The sequence below is a fragment of the Cervus canadensis genome, chromosome 16 (assembly GCF_019320065.1).
Source record: "Cervus canadensis isolate Bull #8, Minnesota chromosome 16, ASM1932006v1, whole genome shotgun sequence".
Taxonomy (NCBI): Eukaryota; Metazoa; Chordata; class Mammalia; order Artiodactyla; family Cervidae; genus Cervus; species Cervus canadensis.
Window position 1 is genome coordinate 37,882,759 of NC_057401.1, and position 21,438 is coordinate 37,904,196.

Below are 21,438 nucleotides of genomic sequence, written 5' to 3' on the forward strand. Positions count from 1 at the left end.
TGCAATGTTGTGAAGTAATTAGCCCCCAACTAATAAAAATAAATGAAAAAAAAAAAAAAAACAAATTGCCAACATCCACTGGATCATTGAAAAAGCAAGAGAGTTCCAGAAAAACATCTATTTCTGCTTTATTGACTATGCCAAAGCCTTTGACTATGTGGATCACAAGAAACTGTGGAAAATTCTAAAAGAGATGGGAATACCAGACCACCTGACCGGCCTCTTGAGAAACCTGTATGCAGGTCAGGAAGCAACAGTTAGAACTGGACATGGAACATCAGACTGGTTCCAAATAGGAAAAAGAGTATGTCAAGTATATTGTTACTGCTTATTTAATTTATATGCAGAGTACATCATGAGAAACGCTGGACTGGATGAAGCACAAGCTGGAATGAAGATTGCTGGGAGAAATATCAATAATCTCAGATATGCAGATGACACCACCCTTATGGCAGAAAGTGAAGAACTAAAGAGCCTCTTGATGAAAGTGAAAGAGGAGAGTGAAAAAGTTGGCTTAAAGCTCAACATTCAGAAAACTAAGATCATGGCTTCCCGTCCCATCACTTCATGGTAAATAGATGGGGAAACAGTGGAAACAGTGGCTGACTTTATTTTTTGGGGGTCCAAAATCACTGCAGATGGTGATTGCAGCCATGAAATTAAAAGACGCTTAATTCTTGGAAGGAAAGTTATGACCAACCTAGACAGCACATTAAAAAGCAGAGACATTACTTTGCCAACAAAGGTCCATCTCGTCAAGGCTATGGTTTTTCCAGTGGTTATGTGTGAATGTGAGAGTTGGACTATAAAGAAAACTGAGTGCAGAAAAATTGATGCTTTTGAACTGTGGTGTTAGAGAAGACTCTTGAGAGTCCCTTGGACTGCAAGGAGATCCAACCAGTCCGTCCTAAAGGAGATCAGTCCTGGGTGTTCATTGGAAGGACTAATGTTGAAGCTGAAACTCCAATACTTTGGCCACCTGATGCGAAGAGCTGACTCATTTGAAAAGACCCTGATGCTGGGAAAGATTGAGGGCAGGAGGAGAAGGGGACGACAGAGGATGAGATGGTGGGATGGCATCACCGACTAGATGGACATGAGTTTGAGTAAACTCCGGGAGTTGGTGATGGACAGGGAGGCCTAGCATGCTGCGGTTAATGGGGTCACAAAGAGTCGGACACAACTGAGTGACTGAACTGAACTAAACTGAATGTGATGCTGTTAGAAGATGGAGCTTTTAGAAGGTGATTAGGTCATGAAGGCTTATGAACAGAGTTAGTGCCCTTAGAAAAGTGGCCCAAGCCAGTTCCCTTGCCACTTCTGCCAAGTGAGATTACAGTGAGAAGATGGCTTTCAATGAGGAAGTGGGTCCTCAGCAGACCACATCTGCTGGCGTCTTGATCTTGGACTCCCCAGCCTCCAGAACTGTGAGAAATAAGTGTCTGGTATTTATAAGTCATGAAGTTTATGGTATATTTGTTGTAGCAGCTGGAACAGACTAAGACAACCTGTATTGTGACAAGGCAGCATGTGATTCATGTGTGCATTAATGTTTAAGAAGTCCTGCTTTATAAAAAGATTTTTAAGAAATAAGGCCCTTCTTCTCCTTGAAACTATCTTCTGGGGAGGAAGGGATGGGGGTACTATTTCTTATTTATGTTTATATCCCCAGAAGCTAGTAGAGGTTTTCTACATAAATTTAGTATTCAAATATTTATTGAAGTACATGACATCGGTAGACATAAAACTAGACTAGGAAACCCTCCAATTGTAGCACTCAAGTGTTCAAGTCAATATCTAATATAATCCATCATTATGATTATATCCATATATTTATATTCATAAAATAAAACCAACATTCTGTTTGCATAGTGGAAGGTTTACTTCACACATCAGTTCTTTCAAATGGGCAGGGGTCTTCTGCTCTGAATTTCGTCTGCTCAGTGGAAGAATAAATTTGAAGAAAAGAGGCATACATAATAGGAGAACTTAATGGCAGTATCACAACCGTTGATCTAGTCACAAATGGTGGTTTTGAGAAAAGAATGTGTAAGTTTTGCACAGGGTTCTCAGTTGGAGCCCATTTGTCCCCCTGGGGGATATTAGACAGCATCAGGAGACATTCGTGGCTGTTGACTAGTGGAGAGGTTGTACTGGCATCGCATGGAGGCGGCCAGACATGTTGTAAAACATCCTACAATGCACAGAACAGCCTCCAGCAAAGACGTATCCAGCCTCAAAATGTCAGTCGTGCTGAGACGGAGAAACCTTGGTTTAGACAGACCCTCCTATAGAGCTAGGCTTTTAGTACATTCTGTTTGGTTGACTGCTTGGCTCAGCACATGGCCTCTGACGTCCTTGGCATCTCCATGATTGAATAAAGAGCATCGTTGTCTAATGGCGATCCGTGGCATCACGTGTCCCAGGAATGCCCCCTGAACCAGCAACAATGTGACCACCTCCAGGGCTTCCCTTTCTTCCTGGAGCCTACCAGGGCACCTACCATCCAGACGGATCACTCTATGTATCATTTATCTGTTTAAATACACGCACCTCACCGATAACTAGACTACATAGTCCTTGCTAGCAGAGAACATATATATTTATATATTTTTTCATTGCAACCCATTGGCCACTATTCCCCATAATTCTGCCTTAAAATGCTTTGTCACTCAGGGCATTGAAATTTGTTCTTGAAATTTGTGCTTGAAATTTGTTCATCTGTAAATACTCTCTATGGTAAATTGCAATTAGACAGAATGTGAGGTGACTAGAATCATCCATCCTTCCAGCATTCTGGATAAATTAGGATTCAAATTACCTGGCATTCAGATTTGTGTTCCTGGGATCAGTGTTTAGGTAAGTTTAAATGTTTAGGGTTTGCGAGAGAATTCCTTAAGCTCTGTTTTATTCCTTAATTATCTGATTTGTGAGAATATTGTCTTTTTTAGATTTAAATAAAAATTATTTATTTATGTGGCTGCACCAGATTTTAGTTGCAGCTTGAAGGATCTTCAATCTTCTTTGCAGAATGTGGGATCTTTTAGCTGCAACATGCAAACTCTTAGTTGTGGCATGTGGGTTCTAGTTACCTGACCAGGGATTGGACCCAGGCGCCCTACACTGGGAGAGTGGACTCTTAGGCACTGGACCACCAGGCAAGTCCCAGGATGTTGTCTTTACCTGGGAGATAAAATGGAGACTTCACTAACACAAGAAAAAGAAAAACAAACACAAAGCTGATCTGACTAGGTAGATAGATATTTCTCTTTGGTAAGACAGGATGGAAGGTTGATGTTTAAAGGTATTTGCAGGAGGATAAGCCCTACGCTTGCATTGTAGGTAGATGTATTTGGCATCCATCTGCTTACCTCCCTGGACATCCCCCTGCCTCATGGTATGCCCACTGCAGCCCAGCACTCTCAGATGTCACTGGTGCCGATGGCCAGGGAGACCATCTGAGGAGCACTTACTACTTCAGTACTGAGACCTGCAATAGCTTGTCTGTACCAGGAGCACTTGCTTTTAAAAACAGGAACCCAAAAGAATGAATCACTAATGGCAGAATTTCAGATGTTAGGCTGTAAGGGCAGGATCGTTTTTGAGAAATCCTTTCTCAATGTCCCTCAGATCACACTGTCTTTAAGTGTAAACAGGTAAGCTGAGCACCAGAAAGACTTCAGATCAGGATCCTGGGACAGGATAACAAGATTTTTAAAAATTCATATTTAGTGATTTACCCGGTGGTCCAGTGGCTAAGACGCCATCCTCCCAATGCAGGAGACCTGGATGAAGGAACTAGATCCCACATGCCAGATCTAAGAGTTCAAGTGTTGCAATTAAAGAACCGCATGCCACAGTGAAGATTGAAGATCCCAGGTGCTGAAACTAAGATCTAGCACAGCCAAATAAATAAATAATTTTTTAAAAATTCATATTTAAATTTGTATTTTTTCTGTGGCTATCAACTGGTACCAAGTACCTTTAGCTTTTGTTTTCTATTTTATTTTATTGAAGTATAGTTGATTTACAATATTTCAGGTATATAGCAAAGTGATTCAGTTATACAGATGCTTTTTCAGGTTCTTTTTCATTATAGGTTATTACAAAATATTGAATATAGTTCCCTGTGCTATATAGTAGGTCCTTGTTGTTTATCTCTTTTATATGTAGTAGTGTGTATCTGTTAATCCCAAACTCCTAACTTATCCCCCCGAGTCACACCTTTAGCTTGTCATAGGGGAAAGAAGAGAGATTCCAAGGCTGTTTGATCTTTGCAAACTTGTGTCACCCTAAGAAACTCATTAACAGATCAATGACAATGCTATAATTATATTTTATTACAATCAGAAACTAGGGCTCTTAGGGCCAGGAATTTTAGTTCTTAAGCCATGTTGAGAGTGCAGTTTAGAAAATCGTGGGACTTCAGATGGTGGCAATATTTGCTAAGTGCTAACTATGTGTCTAGACATGCTAGTAACATTACTTTTTTTTTTTAATCATCATCCCCATATTATGAATGAGGAAATTCAGGTTCACAGCAAATGTGTACTAGAGCCAGGCCTTGAACCCACACATCCAGCCCAGATGACTTAGCCTCTCCCTGTTTTGCTAATCCAATTGTAACCAGGCCACCTCTGCTGTCCTCAGGGAACTTTCCCACTGAAGTAGAGGGCCTGCACATGATGGAGAGAGAAGACAGTTCTAATTAATGCTAATACAGCTCCTTCTTGCTTTGCAGGTTTGGGAGGTGCTCTTGGTTACCTTTTGGGTGCCATCGACTGGGCCCACTTGGAACTGGGAAGACTGCTGGGCACGGAATTCCAAGTCATGTTCTTCTTCTCCTCGCTGGTGCTCACTTTGTGTTTTATTATCCACCTGTGCAGTATCCCTGAAGCCCCACTTACAGATGTCGCAAAGGACATTCCCCCACAGCAAGCCCCCCAGGACCTTGCCTCATCATCAGACAAAATGTATGAGTATGGGTCTATTGAGAAAGTAAAAAATGGTTATGTAAACCAAGAGTTGGTGCTGCAGGGAGGAAAAACCAAAAATCCTGCTGAACAGGTAAAGATGCAAATTTTTTTTTACTTACTTAGGGAAAATACTCTTGTTCTTTCCTTGTGTTCATCCTTTTAAACGTTAATCCTTCTTTGTTTTGCTTGATTATTTGATGTAAAAGGTTTTGTATTCCTCAAGTTGAAATTTTGTGAATCTACTAATTGAATCTGCAAATGCCCAGTAGCTATTATCCCTTGGAATTAAAACTTTACACCTAATAGAAAAATGTGTGCATTTCCCTCTTGTCCCTCTGCCTCTGACTCTTTGCAGACCATCATAATCAGGGAAGTTGAAGCTGGCTGTAAAATGTTAGGCCGTAAGAGAAGCCTGGAATCATCCATCCTCAGGCTAGATTAGGATTATAAATTTGTTATTCCAAATAACAGCATCCCCAGTTGGGAACTGGAGGAACTAAGAGGCTATTGAGATGGAGCCTTCATTTTATTTTGATCACACAGTGAATAGAGAAAATAGGAGAATTTAGGTCTCCAGAGACCTGCTGAGACCTTGGGGCTCCAGACTGCCTGTGGGAAAACATTTATACTCCCTGCTGGTATCGGGTAGGACGGAGCTCCCTTGCTGGGTGGTTCTGCAAGGCAGCAGCATGGGATTCATGGAATAGCCACACAATGGAAGCCCTTTGATCATTAGATGTGTGTGTTTTTGAAGATTTATTTAAGACATAATTTATCAGATAGAACACACATATATATACAAAATGAATGTTTTTTCCCATTCCCTGAGAGAAGAGAGGATTGAAAATTTGCCATAAAGGATACTTACAGATAAACAATTGTTTAACCATTAAATTCCAAAAAGACAGCATTCTTATCATGCCCTGAGTGACCAAGCATTTTAAGGTGGAATTAAAGGAAACAGTGGCCAATGGGTTGCAATGAAAAACACATATATTCTCTGCCCACAAAGAATATATAGTCTAATTATGGGTGATTTGCATATGTTTAAACAGATCAAAGGCACATAGGGTGACCTATTTGGATGGTAAATGCCCTGGTAGGCTCCAGGAAGAAGGGGAAGCCCTGGAGGTGGTCACATTGTTGCAGGTTCAGAGGGCAGTTCTAGGAAAAGTGGTGTGACTAGATCACTTCACCATTAGATAACGATGCTCTTTATTCAATCATAAAGATGCCAAGGATGTCAGAGGTCGTTTGCAGAACCAAGTGTTCGACCGAGAGGAATTTTCCACAGTGGAGATTGTGGGAAAAGCTATGCAGACACAGAGAAAAAAACAGAAAGGATATACATCCAAAATGCTCATTGAAATTATTGTCTTTGTGTGATAGGCTAACAGGTGGTCTTCATTTTCTTTTCTAAACCCTTCAGTGTATTCAACATTTGTGTAATAGACAAGTATTACTTTGAAAATAAAGAAGAAATAATGTCAGGGTTAAAGGAATAAAACCAGACATAGTTTACTTAAGATAAGTAGATATGATAGATTATGCCTGCCTCTTTGCCCTCTTTTCATTGACTGGCCCTCAAAGAGTCACCCAACAGAGGTTGTCTCAGTCTGCCCCGAGGCTGTTGTGATGACTGAATGAAATCAAGTGTGTGGAAGTCTTTTGAAAAGCATATAAAACCCTCTACACCATTAGGAGAAGAAATGCATCAAATACAATTAACTTGTATCAGCATACGCCACATGCACAACACTGTAGGCTCTAAATGCTTCTATTATGTGACAAAAAGATAAAAGAGAAACTACATAGGAAAAAAAAAAAACAGTAATGTATCTTAGGCTCAAAATCAAGCACCTGACTGCTATTCCAATAGTGCATCTGGGGAGCTTCCAGCTGAGCACCGGGCATCTCCACAGTGTCAGGTCCTACCTATCCTTGTTTGTCAAAGTCTTTACTTTCCAAAATGAGGGTGGCTGTGCAATTTGAGAACTGGGATTTTTTTTTTTTTTTAATGGCAAGAAGCCTGAATTATTTCATTGTTGAAACTGGATACCATAAAAATCTCTATTTCCTCCCCACCATTAGTTGCTCGCTTCAACATTTAGTCTCCTTCTGAGGGTACTTTTGTGCAGTTCTGTCTCCCCCTCATGGCTCTGTTCATTTTTCATTTATAAATCCATCATGAACATAAATAAATAAATAAATCCATCATGACCCAATCTCCAGTTGACAAATGCATGCAGTAAAACAACTCCCAACAGCTCAAAATCATTGCAAGGATTTTACTGAGGGAACTGATGAGTCACTGAACAAGATGCTAGCTGAATTTTCATTCTGAGTTAAAATATCCAGAAGGACTTTGAATATTTATATTCACAGCTTTTACAGAAAAGCATAATTTTGAAGCTTTTATTTATTTGGGGGAGAAAGAAAAAAATTGGGTTAACAATGAAAGCAGGCTGAAATTATATATAAGGCCAAAGCATAAATGAATATTTGAAAGAGGCTGAATACTTGCTGGTCAGATTCACTTTTTAAATTTTTGAATTTTTGGAAAGAAGGGGAAGAAATTAAAGATGAATCACTTGGTCTGAGATGTGAAAATCAGGCAGTTATTCCTCAGTCTATACCGTTAATTGTTTCTTCCTGTAGTCAAGGGAAAAAGTAATAGTTCTGCGTTGGATTTCTGCTATGGTCACCATTTATTTAGACAAATACCATGTTCTACATGCAGAAGATATTTTTTTCCTTACTCCATAGTAATGTCTATGTATTTTTTTTTTTTTAATACTGAGTAAGTATAAAAGTCAGTGTAGTCATGGTCATTAGGTTAAATACTATAAAATCCACGAAATAAAAAATCAACCTGTACAGCAACCCTACAATGAGTGAATATAATTTTCTGCATCAAAGAAGTAAAAAAGAAGTAAAAGAAGTTAAAAAAGAAGTAAAGAAGTAAAAAAAAATCATAGTAGATTAAGAGTTATAAAACAATTTTCTCATAGTTAAAATGGAAAAGTCTCAGGAGACTATCTTGTAAATACACTAGCTAAGATCCAATTTTATTATGTCAAGATTCAGAACAAATAGAAATCAGACAGAAAGAGAGACCCATCACCCTACCATGGTCAATGTTTACTGTCTTGGTGTCTTCAGGGCAGCTGATTTCTTAATATTTCCAAGATATTTTTCTTCTCTCATATGACAAACTGTTAAAGCCTGTTTCTTTTGCCTCAAAACAATTGTGTCAATAGTTCAATTTTTTTCATCCTCTCAAAGCTACTGGCACCAATAAATTATAGCCTCTGGTTTTAACATAATTTAAGTCTAGGTTAAAGAATGTATTCATTTTACATGTGTGTATTTTTGTGTGTATGTGTATGTGTATGTTCTACAATGTTCTCACCTCTGACTAGACTTAGGGCTCATTTACACATATTGACTGACGGCAGGATCCAAAGAAATAAACCAGGAGGAGGTACCTGACCCAGAGCAGGGAGCTGATTGGCTCGATGTAGTAATTTTCTACTCCAACATAACAAACTACCATGGGTTTAGCAGCTTCAAGCCACATCCATTTATTATCTCAGAGTTCTGTAGGTCAGAAGTCTGGGTGGGCTCAGTCAAGTGCTCTGCTCAGGGTCTCACAAGGCTGAAATCAAGGTGTTGGTGTAGCTGCCTTCTCATCTGGAGGTTTGAATGGGGAAGAATCAGCTTTGAACTCATGCAGGTAGAATCCAGCTTCTTGTGGTTGTCGAGGCCCTTGTTTTCTTGCTAATTGATAGCCAGGGGTCAGTCATTTCCTGGAGGTCACACTCAAGTTCTTCCCTGTGGCCTGCTTCACCTTCAAACCCCAGCAATTCTTGTGCTTTGAGACTTTCTGGCTTCCCCTTCTGCTCCCAGCCAGAGAAAAATCTATGCTTTTTAAAGGGTTGATGTGATTTCATTAGGGTCACCCAGATAATCTCCCTGTTCAATAATTGAAGCCAACTGATTAGTAACCTTAGTTACTTCTGCAAAATCCTTTTGCCATAGAATAGAACAGAATCATGAAGAGAGAGAGTATAGAGGACATCTTGGAATTTGGATGACCAGATTTTAAGAATCAAGAGATCAAAGAATTATAACCATCTAGGGACTACTTAAATCCATGAGCTTCATCCTTGTACAGTGGTTCTGTCATTCAAAGATAGGAAGTTTGAAGGCTCTTACATCTTGGCTCAAAGCAAGTCTATTTCTAGCCCCTTCGCCCTTATGTCCTCAAAGCCCTGATGTTGGCCTAAAACTGTGAAGTATCTGCAAGTACATAACAGAACACCTCCTGTGAGAACACTCCATGGAAACCATGGTGCTGCGTCCAGATGGTGTGTGACCTTGTGTGATAGACTACTAGCAGATATGTAATATGGCTGCATGCTGGCTCCCACAGTGAGCTGTGTGTCTACACTGAATGTCACACCTGTTTGGTATTTTATTCCAGACTCAGAGGACTATGACCTTGAGGTCACTGTTGAGGGCCTTGAGGAGCATGCCCGCTCATTACCGCTGCCTTTGCATCAGCCACCTCATTGGATGGACTGCCTTCCTATCCAACATGCTCTTCTTCACAGACTTCATGGGCCAGGTAACAGACATGTCTGCACCCGCTCTTTGTCTCACATACCAATCGCTCGATCAGCAGCTGTGGAGCTTCTGAGTGCCTCTAGGATGGGCACAGTGAGAGCCGCAGAGAGAGTACCTTCAGGGAGCTGGCTTATAGACAAGTTCCAGAGGGACGTTTCTACACCCTGCACAGTTAGAGGACACTATGGGACCAGTACTCACTCAAATACAACAAATAAGGAAAATTTGAGGTGAGCTGTAGTGGTCACAGCAGGCTTAATAAAAGAGGGGCAGTGTGATTTGGGTCTTGAAGGCGGAATAGGAATTGGAGAGGGAGGGGACAGGGAGGAAACATTCCAATTGGAGATAGGACTGGCATGTGTGGAGATGAGTCTGAAGCCTGTTGGCTGTACCAGAATAGGGGTGACAAGGTTGCCAAGTCAGGTGGAATCAGATGTTAGACAGAAGGAGGGATGTTCAACATTTGAAGCATGTTGTTTAGATTGGATGCAATAGTCATTAAGTCCTCCTGAGGGTCCTTGAGTGGAGGCGTGAAAGGATGAAAGGGTGACACAGTCATGGGGGAAGAGAGACACAGAGAACATGAGAAGGGATCCGTACCAACCCACACTGGGAATTCAGCGGCCTCAAATCTCTCTTGCAGATCGTGTACCACGGGGATCCCTATGGTACCCACAACTCCACAGAGTTCCTCATCTACCAAAGAGGGGTCGAGGTTGGATGCTGGGGCTTGTGCATCAACTCTATGTTCTCCTCGCTTTATTCTTGTAAGTAAGCCTCCTCCTTTTGAGGGTGTCTTTCTAAGGGCTCTGGTCTAGCAGAATCTTGGATTTTATTTTTGGTAAATATATGGAGATCAGGAAAAACCTTGTCCCTTAGAAGAGACCACATCAAGTAGCCTTTTCCTAGTGAATCCTGGGGGCCATTCTCCACAGCAGTTACTTTGTACTTGGAATCAGGGGGGCTCCTGATCAAGATACTTTGGGAAATAAGAGGAAATCTTGGAAACACCATGGTAAAATATTGGATGCATGAGGGATCATCACAGCCAAGATGGTTGATTAAAAGCAGGTCTGGGTTCTGCTGCAGTGAGATCACCATGGGGTTTCATAGGTACACTTATCAATCTTGACAGAAAATAGGAGGGATGGTTAATATGATAGGTCACAAAAGTAATATAAAATAACTTCAGCTCCGATCGGTAGGGTGGTATGTTATAGGAGCCCTGTTCCAGATTGAGAAGGACAGCTTTTCTTCTCAGGCATCAGCTTTCCATGGGGTCTATTAATTTCACCCCCCAACCCCAACCTTGGCTAAATTTATCTATGGGGACACTGTATTCAAAGGGATTTCTGGGTTTGGGTTTGAAGTGAAGTGAAGAGAAGTCGCTCAGTCGTGTCCGACTCTTTGCAACCCCATGGACTGTAGCCTACCAGGATCCTCAGTCCATGGGATTTTCCAGGCAAGAATACTGGAGTGGGTAGCCATTTCCTTCTCCAGAGGATCTTCCCGACCCAGGGATTGAACCCGGGTTTCCTGCATTGTAGGCAGACGCTTTACCGTCTGAGCTACCATTTCAAAGGGATTTCTGGGATAGGGTTTAACTATGTCCAAGTGGATGTCCTCTAACTTTAGGGCGTCACACAGGCTCATTTTGTGCTTGCTAATTTGTATGGAAATCTCTAAGTGAGATTGAGTTAAATGAAAACTCAGACCTGTAAAATGTATGCAGGTCCCTCATTTGGAGTGGAAATTTGGAAGCATGTTCAGTATTGTGGGAAAAATAGCTGATCCCCAGGGCAGAGGTCCAGGCTTTGGACAGGCCCAGGGGACAGCAGAGTTATGGCCCAGGTGGGAGAGGGGGAGGCAATGGAGAACAATCCCTGGTACCATTCCCAGGGACATCATTCTGCCACTGAAGTGTACTTCTTGTTGGAGAGGAAAGTAAATGTATAGTGTCCCCTAGCCTGGCATTTAACCTTTTACCCAGCCATAACATAGCTGAAAACCTGTTTTGAGATCAAGAAAATCTCTTTAAAGTATAGCACAACTGGGGAAAGGAGACCTAATATCATCATATCCATGAACCCCATAATCATAAAACCATAAAATTCATTATTTTAAAATTTATGGTAATGAAATACTGGTAGCTTGAAGCTTACATTTCCTTAGCAAAACCCTTTTTTCCCCTTGTTGTTTAGTTGCTGAGCTATGTCTGACTCTGCAACTCCTTGGAGTGCAGCCAGGTTCCTCTGCCCATGGGATTTGCCAGGCCAAGAAAACTGGAGTGGGTTGCCATTTCCTTCTCCAGGGGATCTTCCCAACCCAGTGATTGAACCTGCATCTCCTGCATTGTCAGGCAGGTTCTTTACCACTGATCCACTAGGGAATGCCTTTACCCACCTTGGGCTTCCCAGATGGTGCTAATGGTAACAAACTCGCCTGCAAGTGCAGGAGAAGTAAGAGACACAGGTTTGATCCTTGGGTCAAGAGTGTACAAATTAAGAAGAAGAAGAAAAAAAAAAACTTGCAGGAGGACAATTTCAAATACCTAGAACCAGGGAGCATTAGACTGAAAGGATTTAATAACTTATCTATCTCATTCTGTGCTTTCAAGAAGTGGGGCAACTAGTTACTACCATCCTCATTCTTTGAAGAGGAAAATATTTTTCTAAAAGTTGTTAGCCTTTTAATTTTATGTCAATTTTAACTTGTTTTCCTCAAAGAATCCCTCCCAGGGACCCTTCCATTAGCTAGGTTGAGTTCCTACATGAATTTCATGGCTCTTGAAAATTCAAGAGCATGTTATTTTTTAGGACCTTTCTACTTAAAATCTCTCTGTACAAGAATTCCTCCTATTTTAATAGTTTTTGAAAGTTATATTAGTGTATAAACCTGTGATTTTCCTAAGATGGCGAGTTAGAACTAAAATGTTTTTATAAAATACCAACCAGCCCTGCCTAAAGATCTTCAGGGGCTCCAATAAGATAGAGTGAAGGTCCTGACCTTGGTGCTCCAGGACTCACAGTCTGGCCTGGCTCATCCTTGGACCTCAGTCACTCCCAAGCAGGAACTCCCCCAATGACTCACTTCCCAGATGGTCTCATGTCTCTGTATTTGTTTTTGGTTTCTTCTGCCTGAGCTGCTGTTCCTCCCTCCCTACCCAGACCCAACTCCAGTATGCCCCTGCTTGTGCCTAAGTCTTTCCCTCTGCACTCCAACCCACTCTGGGCAGAATAAATCATTTGCCACAATTCCAGAGTACACTGGATAACCGTGTATTTTGGACTCATCACATAACACCAGGTTGACAACCCAGAATTTCTATCCAGACGGACTTTGGTAGGGCAATCTGGCTGCTGGGGTAAGAGATGGGGGATGGTGATAAAGGACTGTTTTCAAGCTCCTTAGGTACACTTAGATCAATGAGTATAGCCACGCTGAGTACTGAAATATAGCCAGTTGTTCATAGCATAGACTACTATTCAAAGCTGGGGCCTAAACCAGTCATTTCTCTCCAACCCTAAGGAGAGGCATAATGTTATTTAGTATCAGACACAGCAGAGGGCAAGCCAACTTGGCCCTGACAGTGACTGATTTCTCTTCATAAATAAAGCATTTTGCTTTCTTCCTGGTTGGCCCATCTACTTGGTGAGAGCATTTACCTAATGAATACTGATCGTATCTTTCAGGTACTAAGACAACTTATATTCCAATTTCTGCATAAATGTAATCATTAAGCAAACTAGATTTATACTGCTTTTATTCTCAGCCTTGACAACACCCCTCCAAGCATGGCATGAATTTAACAGAGGAAGCAATGTTGTTCCTTTAACATTTTTGGAATTCCAAATTGATACCAATGTAATACCTAATGGATACAAATTTAATTCGCCTGCAATGCAGGAGACCCTGGTTCAATTCCTGGGTCAGGAAAATTTACTGGAGAAGGGATGGCCTACCACTCCAGTATCCTTAGGTGGCCCTTGTGGCTCAGCTGGTAAAGAATCCACTTGCAATGAGGGAGACCTGGGCTCAATTCCTGGGTGGGGAAAATCCCCTGGAGAAAGGAAACGCCACCTACTCTGATATTCTGGCCTGGAGAATTCCATGGACTGTAAAGTCCATGGGGTAGCAAAGAGTCAGACATGACTGAGCAACTTTCTCTTTACAAATTTAATGCATAATTAAGATAACAATAATACAAATGGAATACAGTGAGGTTTCTTGTCTGTGCAATGTAAATCCAGTAATTATTTGAATAGATATGGGAAATTTCACTCTTAAGTAGGCACATTTTCTAGTTTCTATCCTTTATCTATCTCCTGGGTTCATTTGTTCTAGCAGCATGGGGCAGAGGAAAGATAAGAAAATTATGGATTAAAATAAATGATTAAAAAAGGAAGATAAAACATTCCTAAGGATTTTCCCTACTGTGGTGGAAAATATAGGAAAATAGTTTAAAGCAAAATTTTCAATTTTAAAGAATGAGCTCTACCATGAGTCTTTTATGAGCAAGCCAAGTTTACCTGCTTCGAGGAGACCCCAGTGAAAAGTCAACCATATTCAGCGAAGTCTGTGACGTCTTCTGTATGCTTGGCATTCAGCTGGGGGATTTCACAGCTATCTTATTTCATTGGATCCTAGTAACAACTGCCAGCAAGGATTTTACTAGTTCCATTATTCTGATCAAGAAGCTGAGGTTTTGGAGAAGTTGTAGAACTTGTCCAGAGTGTGAGGGTGCCAGCGATGGGGAGGTGCCTGACACAGAGATGTCCCCTGACCGGACTGGGAAGGGCTGGCACATCAGGGCCAGTGTCTGTAGGCGATGCACCTTCTTTACCTCCTTCTCAGGTTGCGAAGACAGCATTCGGTGGGGGCGGGGGGGGGGCGGGGTGTGCGGAAAAACCAAATGACTCAGCTTATTCCATAAACTCTGGTTATGTTCAATTCCTCCAACCTGACTTTGGGTCAAGATAGACCTGGATTGTCATTTTGGTCCTGCTGGGATAGATCCCTATGAATTAGAAAGACCTGCACTTTTCTTGCATGTCCTGCCACCCCAGAGTCCCATAATTGTGGGCTTTTCAATCATCTCTTCTGCATCTTGTTGCTATATACAGCTGCCCACTACATAGTACCTGGTCCTTCCCTGCAGAAAAGAAAATCAACCCAGGAAGGCAATCACCAACTCTCCTTTATGCAAAGGATTCAAAACTGATTCCCAAAACTGGCTGTTTTTAAGCACAGATAAGGAGGTTCTTTTGTTCCTGACTCAATATCAAAGTAAAGAGTTAAAAAAACAAAAGTGAATCTTCAAAAGCAAAGGTTGTCTGAAATTATGAGATGGTGTGAGGCACTGCCAGCTATAATTTCTCCCTCTCTTCTCCCCACAGACTTTCAGAAAGCTTTGGTTCCCTGCATTGGATTAAAGGGTCTTTACTTTATGGGGTATTTGCTGTTTGGCCTGGGGACAGGATTCATCGGGCTCTTCCCGAATGTCTACTCCACCCTGGTCATGTGCACCTTGTTTGGAGTGATGTCCAGCACCCTGTACACGGTACCCTTTAACCTCATCGCTGTGTATCACCACGAGGAGCAGGTGCGTGGTCGAACCTCAGTACTGAGTGACGTCTGAGCCACTTGAAGGTGGGGGGACTTGGGAAAGTGTAGAGCAGAGCTGGAAAATAGGGGTTCTTGAAACTGCAGCACTAAAATGTCCAGCCAGATGCTACGAAGGCCTGGCCAAGGCATGACCATGTTCCCAGCCCACCCCCTCCTCCTTACTCTGAAGCCCAGTGCACTTGGGAGCAGTTGGACAGGCTCCGTTACTCCCATTTGTCAGATTGGAAAAGGGAGGGTTGGTAATGCTGAGAAGCCAGCCCACAGTCACAAAGAGACAAAGCGGGGGAAACTCTGGGCTCATGGCACCATGCACCTGCAGCCATTTCTGCGTGCCACAGCAAGGGCCCCGGCCCTCAACCGCTACAGAGGTCCAGTGCCATTTCTGGGAGTTACTGGTTGAGCAATATTTTCCTTGGAAATGGGGTTTTAGTAAGTCATGCCCTGTGTGCAGGGACGAAAGCTGGTGGTAGATGGTTAACTCTCTAGCTGCCTCAAGGGAGGCCTGCCCCATCTCCATTTCCATCTGGGCATCCAAGCCAGAGGGCAAGACTCCACGTGGCCCTAAAAAAGCATTAGGTTGGGGATTTCTGCTCTAAAATGACCACCTTTTCTTATCAAAATATGCAACTTTCCCCCTGAAAATAGGCTTACATTTCCTCAACTGTAAAAGCTAAAGAGAACTATTAGCTTAATCCATCCCAGCAGGAAACTGCAAAAATGCTGAACACATGTCCATGTGACTAGAACACTGGCCTTCTTTTTCATCATTTGATCTGGCAAGCGCAGTGCGGCGGGGTTGCACTAGGCGTTAAGACCTTTAAACAAGAGTTGCAGCTGTCCTTACCCCTGGCAGACATCGTCACTAATGTTTCAATGCATGGCAGGCACTTAGCTGCTAGAGATACAGCTGTTGTTGAGAACCGCCCCTCCAAGACAGAGTTGGATGATACTAGGTCCCAAACACAGAGGCTATGGACTCAGAAGAACCTGGATTCAAATCGTGCCTCCCCCATTTGGCAGCTATGGGGCACTAGGGAGTCATAAAGCGAAAAAAATAGTCACTCAGTCGTATCCAATTCTTTGTGACCCCATGAACTCTGACCCCCGCCAGGCTTCTCTGTCCATGGAATTCTCCAGGCAGGAATACTGGAGTGGGTTGCCATTCCCTTTTCCAGTGGATCTTTCTGACTCAGGGATCGAACCTGGGTCTTTTGCATTATAGGCGGATTCTTTACCGTCTTCGTCACCAGGGAAGCCCAGAGATCTTGTCCATTTATTTACTAAGTGTTACTCAAAATGAGTTCATTTTTAGATGGGAAATACAACGACATGGTTCAGCAAGCACAATGATATGCAAGCGTGAATCCGGTGGCAGCTGCCTACCTCTCCCTCCACTCTTTTTCCCTATTTCCCCTACCCCCTACCCCAGGCTCCTACATGTTGCCACTTTCTCCTGATTTTTGTCTATCTTTCTAGTATTTTTAAATGAAAATCTATCAATTATGAATTGCATTTTCTCATTTTCCTTTTCTTATTCAAAGGATACTATGCATTTTCCTGCACAATGATTTTTTTTTAATTTAATAGTGTAGGAATTATCATTCAGACTCATAGAGCCTTAGTTTTCTAATCAAATAGGAATGACATACCCACCTTATAGAATTGTTGGAAAGTTAAATGAAACGAGATAGTATAGGTAATCTGCTTAGCATAATGCCTACCTGGCAGCTTGCAAAGACTCAAAAAATGGTAGGTAGTAGTAATATTGTTATCATGAGGTTAATGATAATAATATGGGCCTCCCTGATGGCTCAGATGGTTGAAAAAAAAAAAGTCTGCCTGCAATGCAGATTACTGGGGTTCAATCCCTGAGTCAGGAAGATCCCCTGGAGAAGGGAATGGCTACCCACTCCAGTGTTCTTGCCTGGAGAATCCTCATGGACAGAGGAGCCTGGCAGGCTGCAGTCCATGGGGTCACAAAGAACTGGACATGATTGAGGGACTAACGCTTTGGGGTTTCCCTGGTGGCACCATGTGCCTCTGGAAAGGTGGTAAGTTTCATTCATTTCACGAATGAAACAACCTAAGTGAAAGAGCCTTGCCCAAGCCCTGGCACGTATATGATAGTCGATAAATGGCAATGCTATCAGCCAGTTCAGACCAAATGTCAAATAGTAATCAAACATTAATCTACTAACCAAACAACAGCCCTATTTGAAAAGGTTGAATTGCTTTTTTATGTTGCCTCTCCTAACATGTATCTGTGACTCAACATCCTCTTAAGTGTTTGAACTTTCAACTCTAAGGAAGGGATGAAAAGGGATATTTATTGTTTCTAATCCATTGTATTTATTGAGTACTTAGGAAGAGAGAATTTTGTGTTCTTAATCATTTAACTCCCATAGTTAATATTCAAGATTTTGTGGCAGGGAGTGGGGAAAGGCAGGGGGTGGAGCTTGAATCAAATAGCAGCATCCTAAGGTTGTATTGGAACTTGTTTGTGCGCCGTCACTACTTTGGCACTGCAACGGCCAAGTCATGTGTTTGTAACCACAGCTGCAAGTATCTGTCATCTGGCTTTCTAAAGAACACGTTTGCTTGCTGACTCTGCCCTACAGAACAGTTGGCATAGATCAAATGCTGTCCCTGTTCTTGCCTTGCAGAAGCAGCGGGCCCTGGGTGGGGGCCCGGACGGCAGCGGCAGAGGGCAGGGCCTGGACTGCGCCGCCCTCACATGCATGGTGCAGCTGGCTCAGATCCTGGTTGGAGGTGGCCTGGGTCTTCTGGTCAACACGGCCGGCAGCGTCGTCGTCGTGGTGATCACGGCCTCTGCGGTGGCACTGATTGGCTGTTGCTTTGTGGCTCTCTTTGTTAGATATATGGATTAGGTCAATAAAGAGACATGGTCCCTAACCTCAGACACAATGGAGCACATGGCATGAAATCACTCTTTATTTAGCGTTGCGTCTTTTTGTATCTGCCCTTTGGATGCCACGTGTTATGACTTTGACTGCAGTAACTGCCCCTTATTCCCAGCCAGCCCTGTCCACATCAGTCTCAGTATTTCAAGCATGACTTGTTTTAGGAGAAAGTGGGCCATGCCGCCAGTCACTGGTGGCAAAGGGCAAGTGTGGATGACAGCGCCTCCGTGCAGCCTCACTGAGTCACTGCAGTGGAATGGGGAGGCATGGTCTGTTTTCCACAGGGCGTTTCAGGCCTTGATGAAACCAGAGACGCCGACTAACACACACTTGTGATGCTGTAATTTATCCTGTGACGTAATTTTTTTATTTTTATTTTTTAACTAGGGGGTCCATATATGGTCAGGAGCATTATATTTTTCATCCAATGCATCCTTATGCAAAATAAGGCTGGTGATTTGAGATATTAATTCATTCATATTCAATTCATATTTAACTCACTCATAATTAATTCATGTTAATTTATACTGTCCCTACAAGTCTGCTTGAACATCTCATGCTAGAGGATTTCCCACTTTGAAATAGCTCATCTTATTGAAATAGTAAAAATCTTTCTAGCCTGCACTTTTGTTCCAGTCCCTGGAGTCTCACTGGAAGCCTTTCAAAGAACTGCCTCCCGTTTCTCCTGTAATCCTCTCTTCTCCAAGTGAAGCAGCATTTCTCAGTCATACCCCTTGAAGTTCATGATGGCAGCATGATTTAACACAAAGACTGTGAACTTTAGAGCTGAGCTGGTTTGGGATCCTGGCTCTGCTGCTCCCCAGCAAACTACAGAACCTCAAAAGCTGCACTTGTTCATCGTACATTTGGGGTAATATTGAGTTAGCCAAAAAGTTAATTGGAGATTTCTGTAACATCTTATGGAAAAACCTGAGGGAACTTTATGACCCACCCAATACTTCCTACCCCAGAGAGTGGTGACCATTTGTAATATCTAAGCCTTATGGAGTGCTTACCACCATTCTCAGCATTTTACCCATGTTAACACAGCAATCTTGGGAGAGGCTGCTGCTGCTGATCTCCATTTTCTAGATGAGGAAACAGAGGCAGAGAGGTTTATAGTTCTCCTCTGACGCTAAACAGCTCCGAAGTGGCAGAGCTGGGCTTTGAACCCAGGCACTTGGGCTCTGCTGTTTCCTATAAGAGCAGCACTCGGGCTGGAGGCTGGCCGCTGGTCTGCACTTGATACATGACAGCCATTGTCATTATTTTTTAAAGTCTCGCCATCCTGCTTCCTCAGGCCTAGATCTCCCCATCACCTGTCCTTCATAAGTGTCTTCTATATAATTCCAGATGTGCCTGAGTGGTGCAGAATGACTTGCCCACATGTTTCTCCAAGTTAAAACATGTTATGTGGAAAAAATAAATAAATAAAACATGTTATGTGGTTCCTTCTCCTGCCTCATCTTAGAGTCTGGTTGTGTAACCACTGCCTCAGGTGAATTTCTAAATTATGGAGACCTCCCATGCTGGAAGGGAATTTGAAGACACGAAATGAGCTGCTTTGAGAACAAGGACACGGGGATTCAGGCTCTTTTCCGGCTTCCTGGTGCCTAGCAGAATGGACGGTTCGGTAGTGTGGCCAGGAGCCTGCAGTGTAGACTCATTTGGGGAAGGGATACTGCAAAGGAGAACTGTGCTTGGGGGTTCTTTGGGATCCCTTTCACAAAACCTCTGGGAAAATGAGGGGTGCAGGTCCATTCCTAACATCTGCATTTGCAGGGCCTGAGGTAGAGACTGCTGATAAAGGCCCATCTCCCCTTCTCCCACCTTTAGCTCCGTCCAGCACTGTGAGGGCCCCTGTAGGCACCTTGACATCTGCACGTCCACAGCCTTCCCAACCCCCTACTGTTTACCACACCTGCAAACAGTCACCCTCAGCCTCCCCTCACACCTAAGGGTGCACAGACTCACAGCGGTGTCTTCCACCTTCAAGAGGAAAGGACCCACGAAGCCCTTAAGAGACTCGGAGCCATTTAGAAGGGGAATTTGACGTCTTGCATACTGAAGCATAGTCTATGGGGTGGAGGTGCGGGGCTCAGGCTCCAGGCAGCTCCATGGATTCCTTGCTATGTGGGAAGGGGTACAGGTGGGAGTGGGGAGTTGAGCAGCGCTCTCTAGTATCAGACCCGGGGTGGGGGTCCTGGCTGCCCAGGTCTGATGGCTCCAGGCTGCAGTTCTCTGTGTTGCCTCCCTTTTAAGAGCCTGATCTCTGCCGCTCTTGGGTTGTGGCAGGGGCAGTGCTAGGGTGTGGGGAGGTATTTCTGGGATACCCCTGTGGATCTGGGCTCTTCTAGTTTGTGTAGGGTGGGGCAGGAGGGGAAGGAGGGCAAGCCTTACACCAAAGTGGTCACTCCTTCCTTTCCCTGCCCACACTTGCCACCTATAGAACACACACAGCTTCCTTATCCAGCACCAGGTTCTCTGGGTTCCCGCAGTTTATCCCATTTTCTCCAGATTAATTTTTTCCAGACTGAGCTGAGCTTTTTTCTCAGACCTCAGTGTGCTGTGGCTCCACTGATCAACCTCTGAGCCTTGCCTCCCTCCTGGGCACAGTGGCCCTTATTTTCTGTCCAATCCAGGCCCGCTGCCTTCTATCAGTGTGTGTGTGTGTGTGTGTGTGTGTGTGTGTGTGTGTTCTGTTGCTTCAGTGGTACCCAATTCTTTGTGACTCCTTGGACTGTAGCCTGCCAGACTCCTCTGTCCATGGGATTCTCTAGGCAAGGGTACCGGAGTGGTTGCCATGCGTTCCTCCAGGGGATATTCCCCACCCAGGGATCGAACCCATGCCTTTTGCGTCTCCCACATTGGCAGGCAGATTCTTTGCCACTAGCGCCACCTATTGGAATGAAAGTGAAAAGAAAAGTGAAAGTGAAGTTGCTCAGTCCTGAAAGATTCTTTGCGACCCCATGGACTGTAGCTTGCCAGACTCCTCCACCCATGGTATTTTCCAGGCAAGAATACTGGAGTTGGTTGCCATTTCCTTCTCCAGGGGAATCTTCCCGACCCAAGGATCGAACCCTGGTCTCAAGCACCGCAGGCAGACTCTTTACTATCTGAGCCACCAGGAACACCCACTATTGGAATATACACTCACAAATGAAATTATTACATTCACCAGCAAAAAGATTCCATCTTCCCCTGTCTTCCTTCCTCCTTCTCCCCCTCACGTTATCCATCCAAGAACAGCAAGGTCATGACTGACTTAGAAGAGTGCCCAGGGAGGA

General features: G+C 43.3%; 1 protein-coding gene across 2 annotated transcripts in view; it reads left to right on the forward strand.

The window, feature by feature from the left end:
* Nucleotides 1-19,582, forward strand: part of SLC45A2 (solute carrier family 45 member 2) — a 36,071-nt gene extending 16,489 nt beyond the window's left edge. For both annotated transcript variants that reach the window (XM_043489141.1, XM_043489142.1), the window contains 5 exons: nucleotides 4,742-5,067; nucleotides 9,463-9,606; nucleotides 10,249-10,372; nucleotides 15,002-15,207; nucleotides 17,894-19,582. In XM_043489141.1, coding sequence (XP_043345076.1) covers nucleotides 4,742-5,067; nucleotides 9,463-9,606; nucleotides 10,249-10,372; nucleotides 15,002-15,207; nucleotides 17,894-18,118 — 1,025 coding nt within the window. In that variant the 3' untranslated portion in view covers nucleotides 18,119-19,582. The remainder of the gene's footprint in view (nucleotides 1-4,741; nucleotides 5,068-9,462; nucleotides 9,607-10,248; nucleotides 10,373-15,001; nucleotides 15,208-17,893) is intronic.
* The last annotated feature ends 1,856 nt before the right edge of the window (nucleotides 19,583-21,438 follow it).